Here is a 26,699-nt window from a genome sequence, read left to right as displayed (position 1 = left end):
AGAAGAAGAAGAAGAAGAAGAAGAAGAAAGGACTCAATTCGACAGTAATTCAATCACACAACCAAACGGATCCAGTTTTTGTGTACTACACTTCAAGTCAGATGAAATAAACAAGAAAAAAAATAATTTTGATCCAAAAACCAAAACGTTATTCGGCAGGAAAGGCGACCACGTCCTGCTTAGTTATATAAACTCGGCATCGGATACTAAAACCAAGCAACAGAAACAGTGAAGCTTCCTAACCGTATCGTACTCACGTGAAATCCACGTGTTAATCGTCAAACAGCACGTGCCTAGCGTGTTGCGCCCACCGCATAAAAGAGCGCGGGAAAGCTGTGCTCTCTCCGCTTGGATGCCGTCACCGTCGGTCGATGGCATCGCGAGCTCTTTTTGCCACCAACGGAGCCGGCGTTCGCTCGCCGGCCGTCGCACTGCCAATACGTGGTATTTGTTCTCCGCCAGTGCAGGTCAGCATCTCGTCGAAGAAGAGGAAGGGAGATGGTAAACTCCGTGTTCTCGTGGGATCCAGTGCCGAGGGTTTGGTGGAGCTAGAGAGCGGAGGAGAAGAGAAGAAGGAACAGAATGAGACGAAGAAGATGAATAATAAGGGTTGGATTCACTTCGTTGGAATCGGAGGCTCCGGGCTCTCGGCACTCGCCATGCTTGCTCTGAAACAAGTGAGATAAGTTCTATTACATGGATTGTTAAAAGCCAACCGACCTTTTTTTTTTGTATCTTTTTATATATTTGTCTTTTCAAGTGATTTTAGATGTTTGATATATTCATCCGCAGAGATGGCAGTCTTAAAGTTTCCTTTTTTCTTCTTATTTACATGATGTGTCAGAGTTGATGGAATATGGATACTAGATCGACTTATTAAGGGGGAACTGGAAATTAGATGCGGGAGTTTCTTTTCTAGCACGGACTCCATGAAATTGATGTAGAAAGATGAAGTTTAATATTGTTTCGGAGTTAGGGTAGAAGTATTGGATAGTTTGAGATATTCTCGTTTCTTTTTTCAATCGTACTTCTTTATGATTCTCTGTGTTCGTCTTTTGATGTATATTTAGATGCTTAAGTATGCTAGATTGCTAGGAAACTAAGAAAAAATACGAAAAAGTTTATGGTCTGTGGATCCAAGATCAAGTGGAAAAGGACAAATTAAAATATGGATTTCCAGGGTCCAGGAAAAGGTAGCAAGAAAGAAGATGGAGTTAGGAAAGAGAAAAGTTCACTTATCCTTATCGCCATAATTTAGAATTAATGGAGTGGCGCCTTTAATAATTTGAATATCCCTTCTATTTAACTTTATCTTATAATATTACTCAGGGTTTTGAGGTTAGTGGCTCAGATATTATGTGGAGCAGCTTTATGGACCAGCTGCACGGAGCGGGGGTTAGATTATTTATAGGACACTCAAGATCATGTCTGGAGGGACATAATAGATCCGGTCCTCCTGATGCAATTGTTATTTCAAGTGCTATTCCAGCAGACAATGAGGAGATTTTGCACGCAAAATCCATTGGAATTCCGATGTTGGTATTCCTTTTTTGCTTCTGCTTCTGCGCTTATATTTTTCTGTTTCATTTGTATCATAATATTTGTGCTTTGCCCTGAGAATATGCAGGTCTCATAAAATATTTTTATTGTAGTACTTACTACAAGTGAATTCAAAATATAAAATTACAATGTTTACAAGATAAGGTATTACAGAATATAGTTCTGTTTTTCTTTTTGATCGCAAATCCCATTCCTATGGTGAAACCTCTCAATTAGCACCTAATTTTTCTGTGTGGTCAGATCATCTTGGGGTGACATTTGCCTACCAAAGATCAGTTGTTTCTCTGATCCGGGTGGACAGAAGTTCTGTACTACTGTAGGACAGCTGTTGTGAGACAGTTGTTCTGTACTAGTGTGGATAGCTGAGTGCCACTGTGTTGGTCCTTTGATTACATGTAAGGGGATGTTTGTCCCTTTTCTAACCCAAGTTAGTCACAGGGCTCATTAATTGCACAAAAGGGTGACAGGCAAAACAAAGTTACAGAACCAAAAGGTTGTGTTGTATCATGTCCATTATGTATAGCATAGAGATCCATTGACTTTATCTATATCAATATATTTTACTTCAACTTTCTTCATTGCAGTGCAGAATGCTAAAAAGTTGTTTACTGCAGAGTTTGATAGTAACCAACATCTTGGTACATGATTATCTGTATGATAGTGTAGTACATATTCCTTTGCAGAATGAAAACTCATCCGTCGCTCACTGTCTCCTGTTTGTTATTGCTTTAGATCTCAATGTTGTTAATGTAATTGCTGTTTAGTGGTTTAATTTTCTATGTCCTCAATCCTCATGCCTAATTGATATATTGATTTGATACTTTCTATAGTCTTTATTCTGATTAGATAGTTGGGCTAGACAACCTTTAATGCAGAGTTTCCTCTTAGATTGACTAGCTATAGGCCTTATCATTTTAAGCTCTTTCAATGTGCAAAATGCCACATGTGCTAGAACAAGTATAGCAATCCCATGACACCAGTTTTGATCTCTCTTAGGAGGATAAATTGAACTGTTAGTATGTTTCTTCAATTAAGTTAAGCTTGCTCATCGTTCAGATATAGCCTAATTTACTTCTATATTGTTCAGATACAAGAGAGATGATTGGCTCAAGATAGTGACAGAGAACTACAATCTTATTGCTATTAGTGGAACCCATGGTACTATATCATGAAAGCATATTAATTCTGTGCATATTCTATTTTCTTGATTACACTATCTTGGGCATGCCCTTGTAATAACATACCAATATCTTATTGTTATTTACAAAAAAATAGTCTTCTGCATAATTGCTTTCTCTGAATTCCAGTGTTGCATCTTACTTGTTTTTGGATATTATCCACCAGCTTTTGCCTATCCTCAAAATTCTTCATTAATTCCTTCAAATGAAATATAAAATCGGAAGTACTAGTAAATACCAACTATGTCTTGTATAAAAGGAGAAGAATAAGAAGATGTAGAGAATTAGATTGCATCAACCTTTCCAAAGGATACGAGGTTTGAGAAGAGAACGATTCAAAGTGTTTAGCAGGTTCTTGGAAAAACCACTTGTTGTGATACCAGTAGTTACCCTATTTCTGATGCACCAGTTATCAATCCGCCTTTGTGGGTTCCTGAGCACTGTTTCTCACACGGTGCAATAGTATCTACTTTGGCCATGCACTAACTTACCCCAATTAGCTTTTATCCATCTTTTGCATGCAACAAGAACAAGAACTATACCTGCATTTGTGTAAAGCATCTATATGGCTCTGAGGCCCATGACTTGGGACATGATCCTTATATTGTATTCTATCATAAACTATGTGTATATACAATTATAAATTTTAGTGCTTGTTATGTCATCATGTGAGCTATTGTCCTGACCTTTCATGCTTTTCTATCGTTGTAGGAAAGAGTACAACAGCAGCAATGCTTTCCTATGTTTTGGAGGCCATGGGAGATAATCCTATAGCAGTTGTAGGAGCAAATGTCCCCCAAGTATGTGCGTGCTGGTTGTTTCATAATTGTAATTCTATTTTTTAATTGGGATTCATAATTGAAGTCGAATATTTTCTTCTCATATATGACCTCACATAATTAGGTACACTACAGTATCATTTGGACTTAATTGTTGACCAAAAAAACTGATTGCTAGTTCATTTATATGCAAATTTGCACATATGTTACTGGGAAGAAGGATTTAAAAAAAAAATTTATTTCAGTTGATCTTGATTTATGCGTGTTCATATGCTGTGGTTTTTCTGTTACCTGCTTTTGACAAACTTTAGTCCTGCTAAGTTGACATCTGAAGAGTGAAAACTAACATTCGCCAATTGAAAACCCCTTAATACAAATAATTATCATGCTTGACATATAACAGTTAGAATGCTTCTTGGGCATTATTCATCATCAAAAGATTGGAAGAAACTTATGCCAATGTATGCCAACATGTGGCACTAAGCTAGCTTCTGCTTATTGTGTGCTGACCGTGCCAAGTATCAATTGACCTTCTACTGCAGCAGTGAAATTTGGGCTGCTATCCCCATTTCAAGACCATAGGGTACTACTTTAATACTTTCTACAGAAAAAGATTTCATCCTTTCTATTGGTTGCCTGAGCTTAAATTTGTGTCTTTATGTTAGATCTTTTAGTTGCCTTTTGGTCTTATTGGCCATTCTCTTCTGGTTCTCCTGGTTGAATTTGCTATTCAGGAAGTGACAATCATTAATTTTTTTGAGGGTAGATTTATTCAATGTTGCATGATCCTTCTCAACCTTGAGTTTGGTCTTTACTTTATGATATATTAACAAAGTACTTTCAAGATTCAACTTGCTATTAACAAAGTACTTTCAAGATTCAACTTGCTATTCATTAGTAATGCCTTCTTTGATGATGGTACTTTTCTTTAGTTTTCAGGTGGAAATATTATTCCTGGGATTGGTCCAAACTTTGTGTTGGAGGTAACTGACCCCACTGTTTAGAACAACAGAGAACCTTTTCTGTTAAAATAGATAATGATGAAGTGTTTTATTCAATTTGTATTGCTTCCCATACAGGCTGATGAATATGATAGCTGTTTCCTTGGTCTCTCACCTTCTGTTGCAGTGGTGACTAATGTAGAATGGGATCATGTAGATATCTTTCAGGATGAGGTACTCTTGAATTTTAAATCCTAAGTAGCTAGTACCATGCTTTAAGAAACTCAGAACTCTTTGTCCATCCCATACTTATGCAAACTTCTTTATTTTCTAGGCGGCTGTTCAGAATGTATTCCAGCAATTTGTTAACCAAATTAGGATTGGTGGCCATCTCATATTATGCGGAGATAGGTATGTATGACTGTCTTGACAGAACAATTTATGTGAATATTTGTGCTATCATGATCAGCAAAATTCGAGTCTTAAAGACTAGCTTCCTAGTTTCTCCTGGAAGACTGCCCGCTAAAAAATATTCAATTTTGACCCATTTTACCCCCCAAAAAAGGAAGTCTTTGAAGCCTCATTTTTTAAGTATTCTCTCAAAATGTTCTTGAGTAACTAAAAAGGGGCTGCAGAATATTTGAAATTGCATGTGTTATAATCTCATAAGTTGTATGCCACAAAAATAAAGTTCCTGTAGTGAGCTGTTTTATCTAAACTAGTTGATTGGTGTGCATAACTTGAAGATAAATAAGGATGCTGACATGATGAAAGCTTCTAAGAATTAACCTACAATTTGAGGATTGTAATAATGTGAACCATGTCAGATCACATCACATCAATAGGAGATTTGGCTCAATGGATTGAGTCTATTTTAGAAAATATTCAAAGGATATTCCGTTGATAACCAAATATTAAGAAACCACTTGGAGAAGATCCGTGACGTCCTGATCTACAACTTTTATATTAAAGATTTCTTCAAATTCAGACTCTATCTATGGCAGAATGAAGAATTATTTCAAGAAGGATAAGGAAAGCTAATTTAGCTAAATCATATTTATCTTTAAGTCTAGTTAAGTCATGTAAGCCTCTAAGGTAAGTCCTAATTCGAGTTGTATGAACCTTTAGAGTTAGTCTAAGGCAAGTCTTAGTTCGAGTTGTATAAGCTTTTAAGGTTAGTCTAAGACAAATTTTAGTTCGAGTCGTATAAGCTTTTAGGGTTAGTCTAAGTAGGACTTATTATACCCAACCTCTATATATAAAGGGGTTAGGCTTCTTTGTTTAGGAATCTAAGCATTGAGAATTAATTGAGTTTAGTTATTTTTTTATTACCGCATTTATCATTTTATCGTAGCCGTTAGGTCGTTTTTATTTTTCTAGGAGTATATCTAAATTAGAAATGCTAATTCTATCTCTAACCCATAGCCACCATCACCTCCAGCAGCCATCCTACCCTACGGTCGTCCACCACCACCCTTGACCGTCTGCCACTCTTTGACGACCGCTGCAAAGTCGGATATTTACCGTTCTGCCCTGTGATATATCTTCACTATTTTATTTTTAACTTTTCATCCCAACCTCTGATTTAGGTGAAACCAGAGCCATTAGAACCTTAACTCATGAGGCTATTACTATCTAAATTTTTATAATTTTCTTACGTCCAAATCAGTTCAGATCTGGTTCGTAACATGCAATCAAAACCATTGTACAAAAAATTATTCACAGTGTACTCTATTTGATATATAGGTTACGACATTTAACTTCAAAACAAACTTTAGATTGATAATACCACTTTTACACAGAAGACCCTAATATAGACAATAATATTACTTTTGACAAGCCATAGTTGTCATGTTAAGAAATTATATAGAAAAGCCCAAATTGACATGAAGTTCTAGGATCAGTAAATTTATAAGAGTTGTACTTTTATGGGAATGAGACATGGTCTTGTAAAAAAACAGGAAGGAGTTCATAAATAATCATTATATTTTGTTCCTTCTGAAAAACAATCATATGTAAAACAAAAAGGAGATCCTTAGGTATCATTCTTGGAGCTCTTTTCATGTCTTAGGAGGAGCCAATCATGTGCAAGATGAAATGAGAATTCATGATGAAATGTTTATTGCACAAATTTTCCTTGCTTGTTTTGTTGTGGATTACTTTCTCGTTGAACTTAACATTACAGTAAACTGAAAAATATCATTATTAATATTTCAATTCGATGGCCACGAGAGTGAAACTCCTGTGCTTATTGTATAGGCCTTAGGGATTTTAATCTCAAATTCCAGATTCCGTTGTTGTAAAAGAGGGCTTTTTCCTCACACCCTTTAGAGAAAGAAAATAGAGCAATTAGTTGAGAAATTGGTGACACTCATCAAGACTATTGAATACTTATTCATTGTCATCAAAATTTATCGCAAGGGAAATTCAGTCCAGGTGCATATGAATTGCTTAGCAAAACCAGGAGAGAGATCATTTCAAGCAGCTGCATGGGTTCAACATCAACAGATAGTCTTTGGTACAGTATAACAACATATGGACTTTCTAATGAATATGATTGGCATGCATCTTCGATTACACCCAACCTGCATGGTGGTCAAGATTATGTCTTGGTAAGTCTCTCATAATTTCCTTATCAGATTGTTCTAGTTATTTCCTATATGTTGCACCACTTGTAGTCTTCTTTATCCAAATATGTTTATTGGCGTCACTTCTATCAGAGTCTTATGGTTACATATCATTAGGTTCTATTCATTTTGTAGTTAAACTATTGTTGTTTATTATTCCTTCTCATTTGACGATTTACTTATCTATCCCAACATGCACTTTCTCACTTATACAATATTTCTTTTAAGGTTTCTGTCTTGCGTCTTTATTTTTACTTCTCCATTCTTTGAATTTATTGGTAAGGGACATTTTATTTCAATTTGACTTACGTTAATATTCCCTTTTGTAATATTTACTTTTATTTACCCTTATTGGCCTAAGGACTTTCTTGCACTATATAGTAATTTCTACAAATGTTTGAACACTTATATTCAATCCATGAGTGAGGTTTGTGTAGACAGTAGACACATTGATGATTTAACTCTAGTTATTTATAAAGATTTTGCCCATTGGACATCTCCACTTAACATCTTATGAGATATATATCTCTTATGTCAAGTAAGAACAAGGGATATGACTACCTCAAGTACTTTTTCAATTTGCAGAACTACAAGGGATGCCAGATTGCAGATATCAAGTTATTACTGCCAGGGGTTCATAATGTTCTCAACTCCTTAGCGGTTCGTACATTCTTACCATGTGATGACAACTATGTATTTTCCGAAGAGCAAAGCATTGCAAGAAATTTGATGTTTTCAACTTTCAAGTAACATTCTGTATATACAACCTTAGCTATAGACAGCTCTTTGAATTTGATGCATCTTTTTCCAATTATAAGTTCCATATCCTGATATCCTGTATGTCTTGCTGTTAAACAGAATGTCGTAGGATGGTGTTGAAATTCATTGGGTGATATTGGAATGAAAATGTCAGTGGAGTAAAGAGTTAAACAATATTAACTTGTCTAAGATGAGGGGTTGAGATAGATGGATGTAGAAGATGCATTAGTCATAGTAGTGATGTTTAAGAATTAGAGGACCATGTTTGCAAAGGTTAAAGGAGAAGTAGGGTCTCATGAATTTAATTGATGGTGAATAAACTAGGAGTAAGAGAGCATGCAGCCGCTGTTTTAAAGACATTGCCTGATGCTGGTATTCAAGGAACTGTATGACACATATGCAGTAGGCAGGTGCATATGTATCTCAGTTCTGTGCAATACATATGGCCATGGAAGATCAAACACATTTATGGCTGCATAGGCAGGCATTTTAGAGAAGTGCTTGAAACAGGAGTCTAAAAAGGAAACTTGGTTGTTGAAGCTTGAAGGATGACCTATTCTGTTGACTGAGTTTGTTGAAGTATATGCACAAACTTGAAGCAACAGCAGAGAAACTGTTTATAGGCCCATTTACAAGGATAAGTATGAAAACTGTTTTAGAAGACTTTGGATATGACTAGTGCCTATGTTTGTGGTGATATGATGAATCTTATAATAACCTCTGTACTTTATAATCGATAAAAAGTAACTTTTCAAACTGAAAAGCTGTTGCATTTTCATAAAATATTTTCTTGTTTTATCTTTTCGCAGTTTATCTTAATCATCTTTCATAATTTCATCCTTCAGCTTGTTCCCTATTTATTATTTCTATGCTCCCATTTGTAGGTTATTGCTACAGTGTCAACTTTGTTTAAGGACCAAAATTGTGTCCCAAGTACAATCGATTCTGTAAGATATCACTTAAGTACATTTGAAGGTGTGACGAGAAGATTTGAACTGATTGGTATTGCAAATGGATGCCAAATTTATGATGACTATGCTCATCATCCAACAGAAGTCCGTGCAGTCCTCCAAGCTGCACGGCAGAAGTTCTCTTCCCAAACGATATTGGTGGTATTTCAACCGCACACATTCAGGTTTTCACAATGCAGACTTTATGGAAGTTAGTTATGCGGTTATTAGCATTTGGATATCCATCTTAATGTGTATGAGCTGTATTGTGCAGCCGTCTTGCTGCCTTAGTGAATGAATTCTCTACTGCCTTCAATAATGCAGATTATGTGATAGTTACGGAGGTAAATATAGTAGTGCATTCATCCATTTTTTAATCTTCACTTGCAGATTGCCAATGAATGTGGTCTCATTATTAATTTCAGATTTATGCCGCCAGAGAAACAAATAATTGGAACTCTCATGGAAGAGATCTAGCAGCTTTGATCAGAGGTCCATCAAGTGAATATATTCCTAAATTGGTACGTGGACTGGTATGTGCTTTCCATGACATCGTATATAAACTTCTCTAAATCATTGACCTGTCATTGGTGTGTCAGAAGGTATTTTTTTTCATCCCTAAATTGCAACTCTTAAATTTGTCCCCGGCTGATACTTATTGCCTTGCTTTGAAGGAGGATGTGATTGATAAATTGGTTCTTCAGATACAATCAGACATTAATCAAGAAACAATAATCTTGACACTTGGTGCAGGTACCTGATTTCAATAATTAACAAACTGAAAATAGTTATTCTTTGCCATGTCATCTAAAGAAATTCAGCAGCCCATACTGGGAAAGGTTAGAATGAATGAACTGCCGCTAATGTCATATATACTTCAGGTGATATTACATCTCTGGGACCAGAACTACTCAGACGGTTGCAAGGATATAATAAAATGTTGACGGTACGCAATACTTCATCCTTACCTTTTTCTTACATCCACTATGTGGTATTTCAGCAGAGATTAAGAGAATGAACTTGTGTTTTTGAAAAGAAAAAGGTTTTACCATTTGACCTTTTTTTTCAACTAGAAGATGCACAGGGACATTACTCATGTACCACTCCTTGCTTGACTCATACCCTCGACAAATCCTCACTGCACATTCAAAGAGATTTTTGGCACATAACTACTCTGTACTCGGTAATCAATCAGCAGAATAATCTTTGCTGCATCCTTCAATTGTTGCTCCTCGATGCCATTAGATGTGCTATGTGTAATTTGTTGAAATTATGAATAGTGTGTTAAAAGAATACTTCAAGAAGCGTAAGAATTACGACTAACACCTTCAAAGTTGGAACTCTCTACCCTGTGGGAAACTGGAATTCCTTCCATTTTTCTTCTTATTTAAACATGAATTGTAATTATACGTTTATTATTTTAATGATTTTCTGAGATTCTCTTGCTGTCTAAAACCAAATTATTTTGTATATGTTAGCATGTCATGAAATTTCTGCTATAATATGTCACAGAACATATATATAACAATAAACTAGCATGTGCTTGTCTTAACTATCACAGAAACATGTTTCCCTAACATAATAATAATAACAGAAGGGAAAGGAACTCCTAATCGTGGTGAATTATTCTTCGTACAAACACTTATAAAAAACTCTTTATTAAAAAAATTCTTTAAATAAGATGATGATAGTGATAGTTATAAGATGAGAAACCAAAAGAGAAACTATCAATGATCAGTAAGGCACAAAATCCTTGCAAGGATAAACCAAACTACAATTTTTATTACCAAAAATGATTGAGCAACTCCTTACCAATCACTTCAGTACAAAGCTAATAGCCATCTTGGCGTAAGCTGCAAAAGATGATAATTCCCATATACAAGCTGCTTTGATAGCGTCGTTATTGAAATTGAAATAATGTGGCATCCAGTCTAGATTGCAGCAGGAACCTCAAGGAAACTTCTTGCTATCTCCAATGCATCCTCTACGGAAGATGCACTCTTAAGCTTAGCTTTATCTACGATCGGCTGGGATTTAGCGAGCTGTGGAAGCAATGCAAATTCCTGAAAAGGATGACACCAAGTTTGTAAGATGATGAGTAATTTCTAATATGATTATTCAAATCCAAAGAATAAAATTACAATGCAACAACCTAGACTCCAGTATATATTTCTTTGTTTACGATGGATATGATGCATGTAGAATGCACATGGGACTCAATGAGATAGCAGTGCTACAAAACACTATAACTAATGAAAAGCTCATATTAAGATAGAAGATATTGGCACCTCTGGGCTTCCACTCTCAAGAAAAATCCCTTTCAATCTACTATCTGTAGGGTAAAACATCAAAGTATATATATAAAAAATTCAAGTAACAAAAGGAAGGAAACAGAAATTACTGTTAGCAACTGATTACCAGAATCGATCCAGAAGGTTGCAACCTTAGGGTCAAAATTTCCAACTTCAACCGTATCACCAACTGTTAGAGCACAAAGAAGAGACTGAGGTACTGGGTCTGCATGGCTATCAGATTATGATGATTCAAGATATGTGAACATATAGAGCTTCTTTGCAAAATTGTTACCATTATCTCCATAAAATTGCCACCACACTCTCCTTGCACTTCCTTCGTATTCAAAAACTCTTGAATAGAAGTATGGGAGGTAATCATATCTGGATCAAATGCAAGAAATCATAAGATTAGTAGGAAAATCAGACAACATAATGCAAGACAAGAGTAGCATACGCTTGAGTTTTGGCTGTTAGGAGTGCTCTAACGCAATGCTGTGCTGACTTGCGAGCATGATCTACGTGTTCCACTCGTGCTGTTCGATTATACATCTGCTCAGGGTAACCAAATTATGAAATCATATTCGACCTAATCTAAGCTACTGGCACAATCAAAAAATGATATATACCTGTAATGGAAATGCTGCGACATCTCCAACAGCAAAAAGATTAGGCACACTTGTTCGGAAAAGAGAATCAACCTGAGAATAACAGAAGATAAATTTTCACATATCATATCTTTCCAGGCTCAGGTCTAAAAAATGTGTCAAATATATGGGGAATAATTTGAAGAAAGCAAAAAAAAAAAAAAGTAAAATGGAGTTGCAATACCAAATGTCTTAACATATAGTTTCTCAAACAGCACTAGCAAAGTCAAATGATTGTAAAATAATGCATAACAATCTAAATGCCCGCATGTGGCACGAGAGAGAAAAGCGGAAGGACAAGCACAAGAATAAGAAGAAAGAGGTTAAATTTTAAATTCCCAATCTGTCTTCATGAATATCTTTAGGACACTTTATAGTTTATACAAGGAAACACCATGGGAGGCTGGACTAGATGAACAATCCACAAATTTAACTAAGGTAGTCACCTATCAAAACCTGAGGTGGTCTTCACCCGAAACGTAAAGGAAACTAGATTTCTGGCATCTAGCTTTACAGTCCATGTGGTTAAGATGAGAATATAGTTATAGATGAGGGCAGCACTTCAATCTTGGGCTTTAACTGGTTGTAGCTCTTATGATTTCATCAGAAACTTACCTATTAGCAGCAAATTAAATTTAACACTATTGGAAGGAATTTTTTAGGTCCTTAAACTTCATAGTATTTCTACACTTGCAGGATTTCTTGGAGCAAATTATGGATCATTAAATAACATGTAACCAGGCACCAGCTCCGATGTACTTTCCTTTAGTAGGGTTTTGTGGTTGTTGACTTACAGCCTCACCTGACAAAAGAACACCAGTGGATTTCCCCTGAAGAAGATTCCACATTAGATCTCCCGGAAATTTCACTATCATCATCTGACTAATATGAGGATGGCAGGTAATGTCGTACTACAGGTCAATCCACACCTTCCGTAGGCATATCCAACATAATATTTTGTTAAATCTAATGGTATAAATGAAATACTCTAACACTCGTATGCATGTGATTTCCTATGGCACAAGCTGCTTACTCTTTTGAAACAAATTAAACTCAACACTAGTCATTCCAATCTGTACGATAGCCTCACGCATGGACCAAAGAAAATTGTTAGGTCTTTAATCTTTGCATTATTTCTACTTGGAAGGTTTCTTGGTACTAATTCTGAATCATCAAATAGCATGTAAGCAGGAACTAGCTCTGGTGCACTTCCTTTCTAAGGGTTTGATTGCTAGAAAATAGGAGGAAGATAGTATTCCATTTAAAAGACTTCTCTGCTCTTGATGTTTGGTTGTAAAGAATAAATTAAATTAGTGATTTCCTTATCTACTAAAAATAACTTCATTTTTTCTTTTTGACTTTCTTTGTTAAAAAGAAGATAATCACTTCGTTAATTTGAGGCACTTCATTAAACTTCACTTTCTTGCAATCAGACATAGTCTTAAGATATTTGATTGATAAAAAAAAAGGAAAATAAATTGACAATTTTCTAGGCGTCCATCATTTTATAGTGTTTGGATGGAAAAAATAGAGCGGAAAGTGGTTTATCCACCTTCCTAAAACTATTTAACTTTTCTTATTTCACTTCCTATCTAAAAGGAGATAGTGACATTTCTCACCCTTTTATATATTGTATGTATCATTATTAATTGTAATACTACTCACTTTCATTAAATACTTCTATTTTTTATCTAATACTAATAAATCATAATTATTTACTATAAGTGATTTAATTAAAAACTTCCACCACTTTCTTCCCTCAATTTCTCATTAACCAACACACCTTTAGTACGATTTGTGGTTGTTGACGTTCAACATCACATGACAAAATAATACCTGTGGATTCCTCGAAAGATGTTCCATATTAGATCTCCTACAAACTTTAGTATTATCAGCTAACTAATATGAGAATGCCAAGTAATGTCAAACTGTAGGTCAATCCACACCTTCCTTGGACATATCCAACAAAATATTTTTGTTGAATCTTATAGTATAAATGAGATACTCTAGCACTAGTATGCATGTGATTTCCTATGGCGCAAGCAGCTGACTCTTTTGAAAAAAAACAACAAATTCTATACAGAAGAAATAGCAATAAATCCAACTATGCATTCATAAAATCCTAGGTCATCCTTACATGTAATTCAGCACAGAAGTATTCAAAAATGTGGGAACTTTCTCACACGAGTTTATCAGTTCAGGACAGAATCATTCCTCATATACATGTCAAAAGGTAACAAGAAAAATGTTTTTCAATATATCAACTAAAGATGATTTGAAATATTATACCTAGGGGTAGCGTGACTAGTATGTATAACTTTGCCAAGCATTATAGGAAATATGATAGATACTACCTGTATTCCACCAACAATGTTGTTCAGTTCAACTGCCTCGAAAGGGCTGACAACTGGTTTCGCTCCAATACCAACAATTACCTGCATCAATGGATGAGCTTGACAATTTCAAAAGCTTTAAAAACTGTGTATAATAGTCGTCTAGACACATTCTGTATTCATGTAATAGAAGTTAAATATATAGACACCACAACTCTTTGTTTTCCCCTTTCTCAGTTTCTTTACTCCTGACAGAAGTTCTCTGACCTTACTGAACTCTAATTATAAATGTAATTTATCTTATGGCTTAATCATGAGCTTCCTTAGCTAAAATATCTAACCAAAACCACTTCCAGTTAGATCAATCAAGGAAACCTTACTAATACAATGCTAATAGATATTTGTCAAATGGAACTGTTATTCCTATAAGTTGCATTCAGTTTTCCATCAGGCAAAAGTTGCATTTAGTTTCTGAAGTAGAAGATATTCTTCTTTCAAGAATTGACCAAAAAGTACGAAAGAGTGGGTCATACCGTGTCCGCTTCAATTATGGCTCCATCTTTAAGTATTACAGTAGCCACTCTTCCATCAGAGCCAGCTTCTAGTTTGTCAATAAGGACTCCCTGATTTTAGTATCACATATAATGAATACTGAGACATGTACTGGTATTCAAATCTTTGTACAATTATAGAAATATATTTTGTGAAAACCCAGGCCACCTTCAAGAACTTGACACCATTTTTCTGATAAAGCGCTTCATATCTATGAGCAAGCGAAGGCGTAAACAATCTAGGCATTATGTGATCGTCTGGGAATATAATCTGTTCAGAACAGAGGAAAATATAAGTACCATTAGTGCCGCCATTTGTTAAATCTAGTTCTTCAAGAATTTGGAGTACATAGAAGTGTTTTCCAAAGTTACAAAAAGAAAAAACCAAAGACAAGCAGAAAATAATTTGCAAGGGAAATTGTGAAGACAGTTGACAGGTGCAAAGGAAGATTCATAAGATCCAAGAGTCAAGACTGTAAGGCATCGCTACATGACAATATCAAGCATCTTCAAAAAATCCAGAATACAAACAATTACCAGCATGATCTCAAGTTCATCAGAGCTAAAGAAGGTGCTGGCAGGAGAAAATTATGATCAAAGCAAGTAGGAAAGCTGACTGCAAGGGTAAACTCCTGTGATTTTCTGTTTCATCCATGGCTAACCGAATGCAAGTGCTGCTCTTGCCTAGCAGGCTAGTAATACTGTTCTATAGAGGAATGACAGAAAGTAATGGATCTAATTAGTACATTAATATTGCCTTATTTGTTTTGGCAGCAACTTTTGTACTCCTGGTGAATTCTAGAGAATATATATAATGGCCAAAGCATTAACATGAAAATTGGACATTTAGCGACAATTATTGAACAATCTCAAGTCATCAAATGCTTGACATAATGCTGAATAAACAATAAATTACAACTTAAATGACAAGTGACTTATTGTCTTATTAATACATAAAGCTGTTAGGATTAATGAAAACATTTTCCAACAGAGCTTAATTTGCTTAAAGATTTATCATGCCAGAAAACACATTACAAAATATGAATATCATGGTTTGGAAATTTTGCAACGGTGTTCCCAAAAGGTAGGTAGTAAACTGTGCGAGCACATAATTAAATAAACAACTATTAATAACATTCTTACAGTTGTATCGAGGTTCCAACCAGTAGCAGCAGCAGCCACTTCCATGCCAATATAACCACCACCAATAACAGCAACTTTTCTGGCACTTCCCTAGGAAAAGGGTTCAAGTAATTTAACTAAAATCAGGTCTAGAAGCAGTATCTACTAAACAAGAAGCTCTCTATTTCAGTGCATCAGCACGCCATTCTTTAATCCTAGCTTCATAAAGGTCAAAAGAAAAGAATGGACCGGTTTCACACATATATGATCCACCGGGTACCAAATTCTGCAGAAGACACGTAGATCTAATCATCTAATACAAGGATGAATCAAGACAAAAAAAAAGGCAATGCCTTATAACTTTATAAGTGAATTAACATATACAAGATTGTGATAAAGTGTAGTCATAAGCAAGTAAAACAACATAAGAAGATATAGTGATATACTTTTAAGTTTTAACTTTGTCAAAGAAATTTATTGGTACATGCACATGATGTAGGTTACATCAAGATAACCTAAAATACCTTAAAGATCTAGATCCATTTCCTAAAGTATTACACTAGAGAACTGATACTAGAACATACCAATGAAGACACTAGAGAATCAGCATCAGCAACATTACGTATATAATGAACACCTGGTAGGCTTCCTCCAATTTTTTCTGGAAATCTGAAATCAAATGTTGAATATTACATCTCAGTTGAAGTACAAGAAGAGCCTTGTCCAATTAATTTGGTCCGCTATTTTAGTCATTTTTCTGCATTCAGCTCATGATATGTCCAATAAATGCAACTTACTTAGCACATATATCTTAACCAATATATATTGCCAGATATGTATCAAAATAAATGATACTGCTTGTAATTGTACAAAATATCAATCATGTATTGACATATTTTCCTTATCCAAAAAGAAAAAGAAGACATTGTGTTAGAAAAATTAGATTGCCATTCTTTTCATTACAAAGTTCAGCAAGTTAGAAGATTTTTAACCAGTTTGAGATGGGTACCTACAAGAAAGGAGCAAGTTTCTGGAGGTCCATAAAAGTCTCTGGGAACTGCCATAATTCATCTTCAGAGAAGGAAATGTTTCACTTGATTTATCCAGAATGTAGTCATGGATATTTTTTAATAAAAGGCACTGATAATACTAGAATTAAATATTACAGAAAACAAGCTATAAGCATATAATGGAACTTCAGTGCTATGTTGATGAACTGAAACATGAAGAACCAAGTCTTTATTCTGTTGTTTACAGGACAAACATTGCAACCCATTTGTTGACATGGTATCAATATTCAAAGAAAGAAACCAACAATTAAAGGACTAGAAAATTGGATAAAAGAAAAATGACAATAATAAAGAAATCATGTCTGAAAAAAAAAATCCAATTTAAAGTTAGAGATCATGCTGCTGAGCAGTATATTGATGTAAGACACTAAGGGGTTTCCAAACATCAGCAATTATTAGATCAATGAAAAATGCTTTACAGCCCAGATGGTATGGAAAATCAGTCAACTCCCCATATTAATAATGGTAAAAAAGTGGAAATATACTAAAACACTTCTTACCTAGTTGAGACAAGTGTTTCATAGATTATTAAAACTTGAAACAAGAACTTCTTTCAATAGAGATTTCCCAAATTTAAAAAGAGATAAATATTTTGCACTATCATTTGAGAGATCTGAATCCTTCTTTTTTTCTTTTACTCTCTCTCTGAGAGATCTGAATCAGTGCACCAAAACATACACAGAATAAGAAGTTCATATAACCATATGCTAGATATCACAAAGGAATATATGTATTGTATTCATTAATGAATAAACCTTCACTAGATAACCATGGATCTGAAGAATGACAAAAATTAAGTGTGCAGTCCATTGATTAGATATTCTACAATACCTTACGGCTTCACAACCGGTTGCAACTATAAGAGATCCATACTTTAGAATTTTCCCTGATTCTGTTGTCAAGGTATGTGTCTGGCCATCAAATGCTACAACAGGGTCTTGATATAACACCTTGAAACATGACAAAATTTTAGTTTTTGTCAAGTGTGTTATAGTGTTAAGCAAGAAAAGTGTCTTAAATCTGTTTGAACTTTGAAGCATAACCACATGATAAGTTGATAAGTTATTGCCAACTTCATTTTCTTAACACTTAACCAATCATTGCCATTTGCAACTTTTATGGATTGGTAGTTGTAGTTTCATTTTCAGAACAGAGATTCTCATGGCTTGTACTCTATACACCTGGTCCTTCCGGATTCATTATAGAGATCCCTGTGATACATTGCAATTATCTATTCTGATTTTTATACAAAGGTTGTCATTATACATTTGTGTAATAAAAATTTCATGTTTTAGCAGTAAATAAAAAAAGAACCATTGAGAATTGTTGGGGTCTAGATGACAAAAAGTGTGAGATCAATTTAGGTACCTCTATACCATGCTCCTCATACCACTCTGCATTTTGTCTTTCCCCACCAGAACCAACACAGGTGTGAAAACCCTGTCATAACATAAATTTGGAGGCTTGAAATTGTCATTCAACAAAAATATAGCACAAGAATATCAACTCTGTAAAAGTGTAACTATAACTCTAAGTTCTCAAGAAGCTTCTGCTATTAGATTTTTGAAACAATATCCAACAACTTTTGACTTCCGAAACACATAAGCAAACTGATTAGTACTGCAAAACCATCATTCAGAATTTAATGCCAACCAGAATAATTATCACAAGATCAGCTAAGAGAATAGTAGCTCTATTTCCCACTCCTGGAGTTCTGTACTCCGGAATTATGTACATGACCATAAGGTATACTATTTCATTTACCACTGCGACGATGCAGTAATAAAACTTGAATTAGGTAAATTATAGATGTTACTACCAAATTTAAACCATAAGTATTTGTAATGACCTAGAACTAAATCTGCATCTACCACCATGGAGCATTACTGATATTACAAAAGTTAACAAGTTCTTAGTTCTTACGGGCAATCGAGCTGGCTTCTTATCTTGAGGAAACAAATAACCTTTGGTTAATGCTGGTCGCTCGTATGGTGGAACAGCCTGCATAGTTGCAAGCATACAGTTAGAAAACAATAGATACCTACGGGATAAAATTTCATCAGTCACAACAAGAGAATTGCTGGAAATACAAAATCTGAGTAAATTTCATTGGATCTTCATTATCTTCAACAAACAATCCTTTTGAAAGCCTTTCAAACTAGAATTCGATGGATCAAGATTTTTTTTTTTTCAAATACTCGAATCAGTGTCTAGAAGCACAAAGAAGCAACAGTTCCATTCAATCTGTTGAATATGACATGAGCTCTCAAATAGTACCTAATTGGATCATTTGAGATAAAATTGGCCTATAATCCGTTTCTTTGTTTCACAAACTTCTAGAGTCTTACTCGAAAATATCAAAGGTTTGACACCCTGCATCATGGTAGTCCTGAGGACCTGGCACAAAGCTTATACGAACCGCTTGACCATGCGACTCTATTGAACAAAATTCATGTATGTTCCAAGGAAACGGCACACTAGAATATAAACAATTCCTACTTAATCTATTTTATCTGAAAAAAGGAAGTAAATTCAATTTCCTGAGTCCAATTAAAACCAAATAAAATGAAATCAATTGAATTTTGGCTCAACTGTGTTCCATACAAAATCCAAAATTAGAGAAGTTTCATTAGCTAGCTACCTCTTTGCAAACTATGCAAAGCCGGCCGGCAGCCATCCCATGTTCAACGAAGGTCCTCGCCGCGTAGCCCGCTGAGTTCCCTCCACCAACAATAACAAACCTGCAATGTTTTTTTGCATCCAGAGAAAGCTTGTCTCACAACAATCAAGCTCCAGATGCGCGCAGAAAACGATAAACCAAAAGGCAGACCACTCACTCGCGGTTCTCGTTGGCATAGCCGGAAGCCGCCGCCACAAATGTTCGACGAAATGCGCGGCCCGACGAAGGAAGACATCGGGGAGACGGCTTTAACTGAAATCCCGGCTTCAGAGCCCACGAGAAAGGGGAAGACGTGATCGAACCCGCCATTAGCCGGAGAACTACGGGAAAGAAGGAAGATTTAGGAAGTTTGCAGCGTCTAAAGATCAATTTGAATGAGAATCGGGAATGGACCTGAAAAAGACATTGGAGAGATCAAATATATGGAAGTTAAATTGGTTATTATTTTAAGCGTGATTCGATTCAGTTTCGGAGGCTTTAATAGCCGCCGGCTCTTGCGGAAAGCGAAAGGCCGGAGAAGTGGAACTCTTGGGTGGGTAAAGCTTCAACTTGTTCCAAAGAAATGGAAAGGCTGCAGAAAAACAATCTAACGTGGCCCAATCCAAGCGATCCACAGCGAAATTTGGGCTTCGAATCTTCTATCATCCAGATTTATCTAGACTTGCACCGATACGATATAAAGTCAAATGTTTCATCAAACATAAAAGTCAAAATATGATCTCTTCTTAAATGACGACCACCTTTTCCCTTTGTTATATAATTCAAATACCAAGTTCCATGCTAATTTAGATATAATGCTTATTTTTTTAAAATAAATTTACGTGAGAGACCTTGTATAGTGTTTAATTATAAACTGTATTTCACATTAAAAAATAAATATATTTTGATAAATTATTTTAAAAAAATTATGACGGGATGAAAGTGGATAAGAGAGAGAACTAGATATTAATAAACTAGTATTGATATAAATTGTTATTTATTTTATTTTATTTTATTTCTTACAAAAAGCTACAATTATGTTTCATTGAAACTTAAAACATATTAATCCCTAGTATAAGATTAATGAAACATCATAGATATAAGCACACAACTAAATTACTCTACAAACCCCAAGAGAAAATAACTGACATTAACCACAAATATTAGTTGTTATTTACTCATATACTTATATAAGTTTAATCTACCAGTTTATAGACTTAGAAAAGTCTAAAACCTCCACCAATCACAGTGACCACCAGAAGCAATATTAGAGGGATTTAAATATCTTTGTTTATCATGAGTTATGATTAATAATTAATAGTTATCTTACCCGTCACGTCACACTTACATATGTTTGTTTGTGAGTTATGATTAATAATTAATTAATATTTTATCTTATCTTTATTTATTATGAATTATAATTAATAATTTATTAATATCTTATCGTCACACTGAGGGATGTTTGTTTGCTAAAAACTAGTCCCAATTATATTGATCAAGATTCGGGGCGAGTCGAACTCGAGTGAGTCAGATATGATAGTTGGATCCGAGATCCGACCCGCTTAGTCGGTTCGTCACTCGCACGTATAAACCCCGCCCTCTCGCGGAGGTTAGGGTTTAGCAACTCGTTCCTCCCGTCGACTCCCGAGCGAGAGAAGGAAAGAGGAAGGAGAGAGGAAGGGGAGGTCGGAAGCCATGGCGTCCACCAAAGTTCAAAGGATTATGACCCAGCCGATCGTTAGTTCCTTCTCTCCCTTGAAACATTAGACCCATTTCTTCTCCGTTCAATCTGATACTCTTTTGCCTCTTTTTTCCGGTCTTTGGACGTGGATTTGGTGCTTTGGCGGCAGAATCTCATCTTCAGGTTTCTCCAGAGTGTAAGATATGATAAATTTATCGTCTTTTATTTTTCTTTTAGATTTCGATTTTGTGTGTTAGCTGCTATTTTTTGCCGTTTGGATGGGTGCAGAAAGCTCGTATCCAGATTTGGCTGTTCGAGCAGAAAGATTTGAGGATCGAGGGAAGGATCATTGTACGTTCTTTGATTTCTATAATAATTTAATGGCGCTTCACTGTTAGTGTTTTATATTTTCTTATGATTTATCTCAGGGAGAAATATTAATGCATATAGTAATCTACTTGGTTGAATGCTTAGAATCGTCTCTTTTTTTTTATTAAAGGAAATGAAGTTAAATTTTCAAAGTCGTTAATCTGACCGTAAAATTTGCTGGAGTACAACATTATGTAAGGTGATTGAGTGGTTCGAGTTTGTAGCAAACTTGATCGTCTTAATGATGGGGATTTAGCATATGATTCAAGGTTGCCTCTCAAAATAAGTTTTGGAGCTCTTGCTTCTTCTTTTTTTTTTCTTTTTCTTAAGAGAGCCATGATATCGATCACTTTTTATTGGTGATTCACTTTGTCATATACATGACTCGTGGGCAGTCAAAGAATTAAGTTAAACCTTGCTTCTTTGACTTCTTTGACATATGTGCTTTGCTATGGGCACGTTGATTGATTTTCTTAGATGGTTGAGTTCTCATGCCACTGTGGAATATTTTTGCCTAGAAATGCAAGTTATTTTCTTATATTAACACTTATATAATTGTTTGTATCATGATTCTTATACACACGCCCACACACACACACACACACACTTGGGATGATATAAGATTTCTGGATTCTTCTGAGCCTAGAAATGCAAATTGTATTCTTACATTAACAATTATAGAATTGTTCGTATCGTGATTCTTCTTTTCATAGATATATACTTGGGGGTTATTACTTTTCTGGGCCCAAAACTTTTGAAATAACTTTGGTGAGGGTTCTATATGTTTTATTTGGAAATTTGTATTTTAAGTTTAATCCTTTCTTTTGGATCAAGGTAGTTACTCTCAACTTCTCTCTATCTCGCAATTAAATCTTGTTGAAATAGACCAGGTACAACTTGGCAATCAATTATGTGGTAGTTGAATCATAAAGTTATCAATTATGTCCCTAGAAACTCGAGACGAATATAGGAGGGGCATCTGATTTCCTCACGTCACCTTTCTTTTATCCTATTTTTCTTCTCTTACCATTATAGCCTTTGGTTTGAGTCTTGTTGACTTATTATCAATATAAATATGTACTGTCAACTTGCGTATGTTCAGATGGGTAGCATGCTTTGTTTCCATGTGTTAGTTGATTTTTTTTCCTATGATATTGGGTTTTGTAAAGTAGGGACCTTGTCATTTCCAATATCATTTAAACTTTTTTTCCCCAAGAATATGAGGTCGCCTAGAGCCAACTCAAAGTTGAGAAAGCTTCAAAAGAAGTTACAAGTTTACATAAGTAGATGATAATTTGATTTTGAGCGATATCCCTATTTTAAAGTCTTGAAATTTGTAAATCTAATTAGCAGATAGATGACCTAGCCATTTGGGTTTTGGCACATGCATGTTTTTGAAGTTTGGACCATGGTATTGCTTAATACATATTGGTTTCTTTTTTATTCTTGGCATTGTTGACTTACATTTTAAATTTTAGGCTCTAGAACAAGAGTTTTGGTCTCATCTTTGATTGAAAGATGAATATGGAACTAATTTCTTGCCAAGTTTCTGAGTGAGAATATATCACATGAGGATTCTCATATTATAGTTTATAATGTCATGAACTATTGATTGTCATTTTTTTGAAGCATGAGATGTGAATATCATGTCTAGAAAAAAAAAAGTTTATGGACCAGTGTCATTGATCACCATGAAACTGAAGCGGCTACTAGTTTGAAGTTTTTGGTGAAGATTATGAACAGGGATAAATTTTGGAGAACATACCTGTCTCCCTTTTAGTTTTAGTTTGCAGCTTCTCTTAACCATTTATCAGTTTTCTTGACGGTAAAAGATAGATTATATGAATGGCCTTCTTAGCTCATGTGTGTTTGTGTTCCATTTCTTTCGCCAAATATGACATGCTGTGCTTATTATCTACACTATCCATTTGAGGTCTTACTAATTAAATATGTCAACATTTGCAGGGCTTTGACGAGTATATGAATTTGGTTTTGGATGATGCAGATGAAATCAATGTTAAGAAAAAGACGAAGAAAACTTTGGGTGAGCCATCCTGTACCCTTGTCTCGGTTCTCTTTTTTGTTTATTTGATTTGATATTCTACTAAATTGCATGGTTGCAATTATCCAGGAAGGATTCTTTTGAAAGGAGATAATATAACTCTGATGATGAACACGTAAGTGGCCCTTAAAATTTCACTATGGCCTTAACGTTTGTTAATTTGTTTTACCCTCTGAGATTTCTTACTCTATGGCAGGGGAAAATGATAAATGCCATGCTTCAGGAAGATGTGTTAGCTCTGTTTTGGCTATACTACTGAACTCTATATGTATATGCCATTTAGGCTGGTCTCTCATGTGTCAGTATACTTTTATTAAGGAACATATCTACCTTTCTGTTAGTTTCCCGTGTTGGATGCAACTCCAGTGCTTTAAGGACACCGGCAACATTTTAGATTTGTTCACACTAGGAATCTGTGTATTGTTTATGCCTCAAGGTTTACTCAGAATGGTGTTGTATCTCAAATTTGATTTCTGAAGGTAGCTTTTCGTACTGTGGGTTGTGGTTTCAAGCTGTGACGTACATGCCAGTGATCAATTGTTATGGTCATCGTTGCTAGATAATTTCAAACTCAAAATGGCTAAAAACTTTGTTAAATTATTGCATGATATATGTGGATTATTTACCTGGATTGTGATTGGGATATGTAATCTCAAATAGGAAAATGTGCAGGTTGGTTTCCTTTCATGTTAGATTATACCATTACCATAAAACAATACTTTTATGAGCTGCTTATTACTGCAAACAAAAGCAGTTTATCTCCTGATTCCAATCATGACCAGAGGCTACAATCAACAATCGAATGGGAAGAAATAGATCTAACACAATGCAACTTGACACGCATTCTTGAGGAACTATTTTATGAAGTAAGATGTTTCTATACAGCATTTTGTTATTAGATGATACATAAAACTTGCACAGAAAAGTTGCCAAAGGGTAGATTATCCATTCATGCAGGTGGTGCATTATTATCAATGCCTTACTGCAAAGCAGTTTTAGACTTCTGATAGGTCTGAACTAATCTCACTCCAACCAATGACAGCAATGTGAAGGATGGCACAAAGGCAAAGTTTGGGACGAGATGCAGCCGAAACTTCTTGGCCTGCGGCATGTTCTCCGCTGCTTTCTTGAGGAAGATGGCCGCAGGGGGTGCGGCTAGGCCCGTCAAGATCATAGCACTACCACTCTTACTTTCTTCGACATTTTCGCACATGAATGTAATAAGCGCTTGCTTTCGGTCTCCAGCTTCTTTCCATTCGTTTTCGAAGAATTTCTGCATAAAGGTATATATATATATATGTAGATAGACGATTTCAGACAATATAGTAGTACAGATTCTTAGGATCATTTTTGAAGATAGATTATTTTTTGTTGTATAACTTAAAATTTTGCAACTGAACGCCAAATATGATGCACTGTTTTTTCCAGGCATTCATAATTATTTAATGCAGCATCTGAACCTAAGATTGTCTTGCAATTGAACAACAAAACACAGAGCAGTCTTTCCACTTACCTTTATTTTCTCACTTGGTGGTAGATCATAATGCTTACCAGGCATAATTGAGTTAAAATCTCTGCGGAATATCAACAGAAATTAAGTATCCAACAAATTTAATTGAACTATAATTTAAATAATAGCTCAATAGATCAAACTTAACCTGCAAAGATCAATAAAGGCCACATGGAATTCTTCAAGCGTAGTCATCGAGTCCTTTTTAAAATATTTGTCATAAATTTTGTCTGTATAATTCAGCTTTTGCATGCCTGTAAAAGATATGATGTCAAGGGAAAAGAGACTAAAGATTGCAGGATTTTAGTATTTCTGACGTAGGAAAAAAGGCCAACTATAACTCGCACAATGAATGAGAGTACTTGTTTGATTTGAAGAGTCACTGTATGGCATCCAAAAGTACCATATATAGGGAATTTTTTGGTTATTAACATCTATTTCATACATAATTTTCCTTGCATCTTCAAACAAAACAAAGATGAAATCATCTATCTCATGATGTACCTTAATTTATTTGTTCAAGCTCATTCTGGCTTGGAACTAAGAGTGGTCAACAAGAAGATACAACTTAACTTAAGAGAATACACAACTTGAGGGTATAAATATTATCAAAAATAAAATTAAAAAATGGAAAGGAAAAGAGAGTCCCTTACCCATTTTCTTCATAACGCTTACAGGAATACCCATGAGCTCTTAAAAGAAAAAGGCTACCACCCAGAAAAGGATATGAAAAAGAATGTGTTAAGATATGGCCTCCTCCTGTGAGTTTATATATTGCAGATGAGAGATAACAGAGGCTTTGGAACAATGGCAAGTGGAAGTTTGGAATGCATACCTTTCTTCTTCCTTGTGTCAAAATGTTTTTGAAATTGGTACATTTTTATTCGTGACCTGGAGGTCAAGCTTTCAGTTACCCCTGTTCAGATGTCTGGAGGAATCCTCTAAACAGATTTAAGCTCATTCTAGATATAGATTGAATTCTTATGCAATATAATTCTATCTCAGTAAAAAACTTTTTTGTCTGGTCGATGAGGAATCTGGGAAAGAAAATTGTAAAAGTTTTAAGAAAGGTTATTTTTAAGGAAGTAATTATAATTTATTAGTGTTTGGTAAAAGTTAAAGTGTTCGGTGAAAGTAAAAAATCAACGTAATTAGTGGCAATACTGCGGTTTTAGTAATGACAATATTAGGTCCTTAAAACTGAAAGAAATTTTTATAATAAAATATACCCGATCTACGTAAGAGATGTACACAAAAACTAATTTTTAAATTTTTTTTAACTATGATGATTTTTTTGGGGGTGCAAATGCCTTGTAGGTTCAAAAGTTTATAATCAATTAGTTGATTTGAGTTGTCTTTTGCACTCAGATATGATGCTAAGACAATTTCTTTTAGTTATAAGTAAAATGATAACTATACTCATGCTTGATTGCCCTACCTCGAGATAGATAGTTAATAAGACTCTCTTTTGATCTCAATTGCTCGTAATTTTATCGGTCTTAATTTTTAAAATAAATTTTATACAAATTGGATTGATCCATCTTTTGAATATTTCTATAATGCAGTTTATAAATGAATTCCTTTACCAACTTTTTATCTCCAAAAATAAA

At 34.9% G+C, this 26,699-nt stretch overlaps 4 protein-coding genes across 8 annotated transcripts; 2 read left to right on the top strand and 2 right to left on the bottom strand.

Moving 5' to 3' along the window:
* The first annotated feature begins 348 nt into the window (after positions 1-348).
* On the top strand, positions 349-10,257 carry LOC140780317 (uncharacterized). 5 transcript variants are annotated; one of them, XM_073125771.1, is made up of 15 exons: positions 349-677; positions 1,330-1,535; positions 2,648-2,718; positions 3,450-3,538; positions 4,450-4,500; positions 4,597-4,692; positions 4,793-4,869; positions 6,890-7,070; positions 7,671-7,745; positions 8,729-8,979; positions 9,069-9,138; positions 9,220-9,315; positions 9,469-9,547; positions 9,676-9,740; positions 9,871-10,257. In XM_073125771.1, the coding sequence occupies exons 1-15, from the start codon at positions 372-374 to the stop codon at positions 9,907-9,909; spliced, it is 1,752 nt and encodes a 583-aa protein (XP_072981872.1). In that variant the 5' UTR covers positions 349-371; the 3' UTR covers positions 9,910-10,257. The 5 variants fall into 5 exon arrangements, with proteins under 5 accessions (XP_072981872.1, XP_072981870.1, XP_072981869.1 ...); XM_073125769.1 differs by having other exon boundaries at positions 9,868-10,257; XM_073125768.1 differs by having other exon boundaries at positions 9,220-9,327.
* A 290-nt stretch (positions 10,258-10,547) lies between these two features.
* On the bottom strand, positions 10,548-20,184 carry LOC140780316 (monodehydroascorbate reductase 5, chlorplastic). The gene is made up of 17 exons (XM_073125766.1): positions 19,882-20,184; positions 19,646-19,808; positions 19,450-19,549; positions 18,732-18,809; positions 18,177-18,248; positions 17,640-17,758; positions 16,323-16,407; positions 15,760-15,849; positions 14,786-14,887; positions 14,599-14,688; positions 14,087-14,167; positions 11,715-11,786; positions 11,543-11,637; positions 11,381-11,469; positions 11,213-11,275; positions 11,083-11,126; positions 10,548-10,857 (listed from the first exon to the last, which is right to left on the bottom strand). The coding sequence occupies exons 1-17, from the start codon at positions 19,892-19,894 to the stop codon at positions 10,726-10,728; spliced, it is 1,488 nt and encodes a 495-aa protein (XP_072981867.1). The 5' UTR covers positions 19,895-20,184; the 3' UTR covers positions 10,548-10,725.
* Positions 20,185-20,991: 807 nt separating this feature from the next.
* LOC140802709 (uncharacterized) lies at positions 20,992-24,090 on the top strand. Its single transcript, XM_073158263.1, has 6 exons — positions 20,992-21,204; positions 21,318-21,344; positions 21,437-21,499; positions 23,483-23,561; positions 23,649-23,694; positions 23,776-24,090. Exons 1-6 carry the CDS (start codon positions 21,163-21,165, stop codon positions 23,783-23,785), a joined length of 267 nt encoding a protein of 88 aa, XP_073014364.1. The 5' UTR covers positions 20,992-21,162; the 3' UTR covers positions 23,786-24,090.
* Positions 24,091-24,412: 322 nt separating this feature from the next.
* LOC140802708 (uncharacterized) lies at positions 24,413-25,883 on the bottom strand. The gene is made up of 4 exons (XM_073158262.1): positions 25,743-25,883; positions 25,238-25,343; positions 25,093-25,153; positions 24,413-24,852 (listed from the first exon to the last, which is right to left on the bottom strand). Exons 1-4 carry the CDS (start codon positions 25,774-25,776, stop codon positions 24,559-24,561), a joined length of 495 nt encoding a protein of 164 aa, XP_073014363.1. The 5' UTR covers positions 25,777-25,883; the 3' UTR covers positions 24,413-24,558.
* Positions 25,884-26,699: the final 816 nt, after the last annotated feature.

Source organism: Typha latifolia, chromosome 1 (assembly GCF_019914945.1).
Source record: "Typha latifolia isolate L0001 chromosome 1, TyphaL0001v2, whole genome shotgun sequence".
NCBI lineage: Eukaryota > Viridiplantae > Streptophyta > Magnoliopsida > Poales > Typhaceae > Typha > Typha latifolia.
This window is presented reverse-complemented; position numbering and strand designations above follow the sequence as displayed.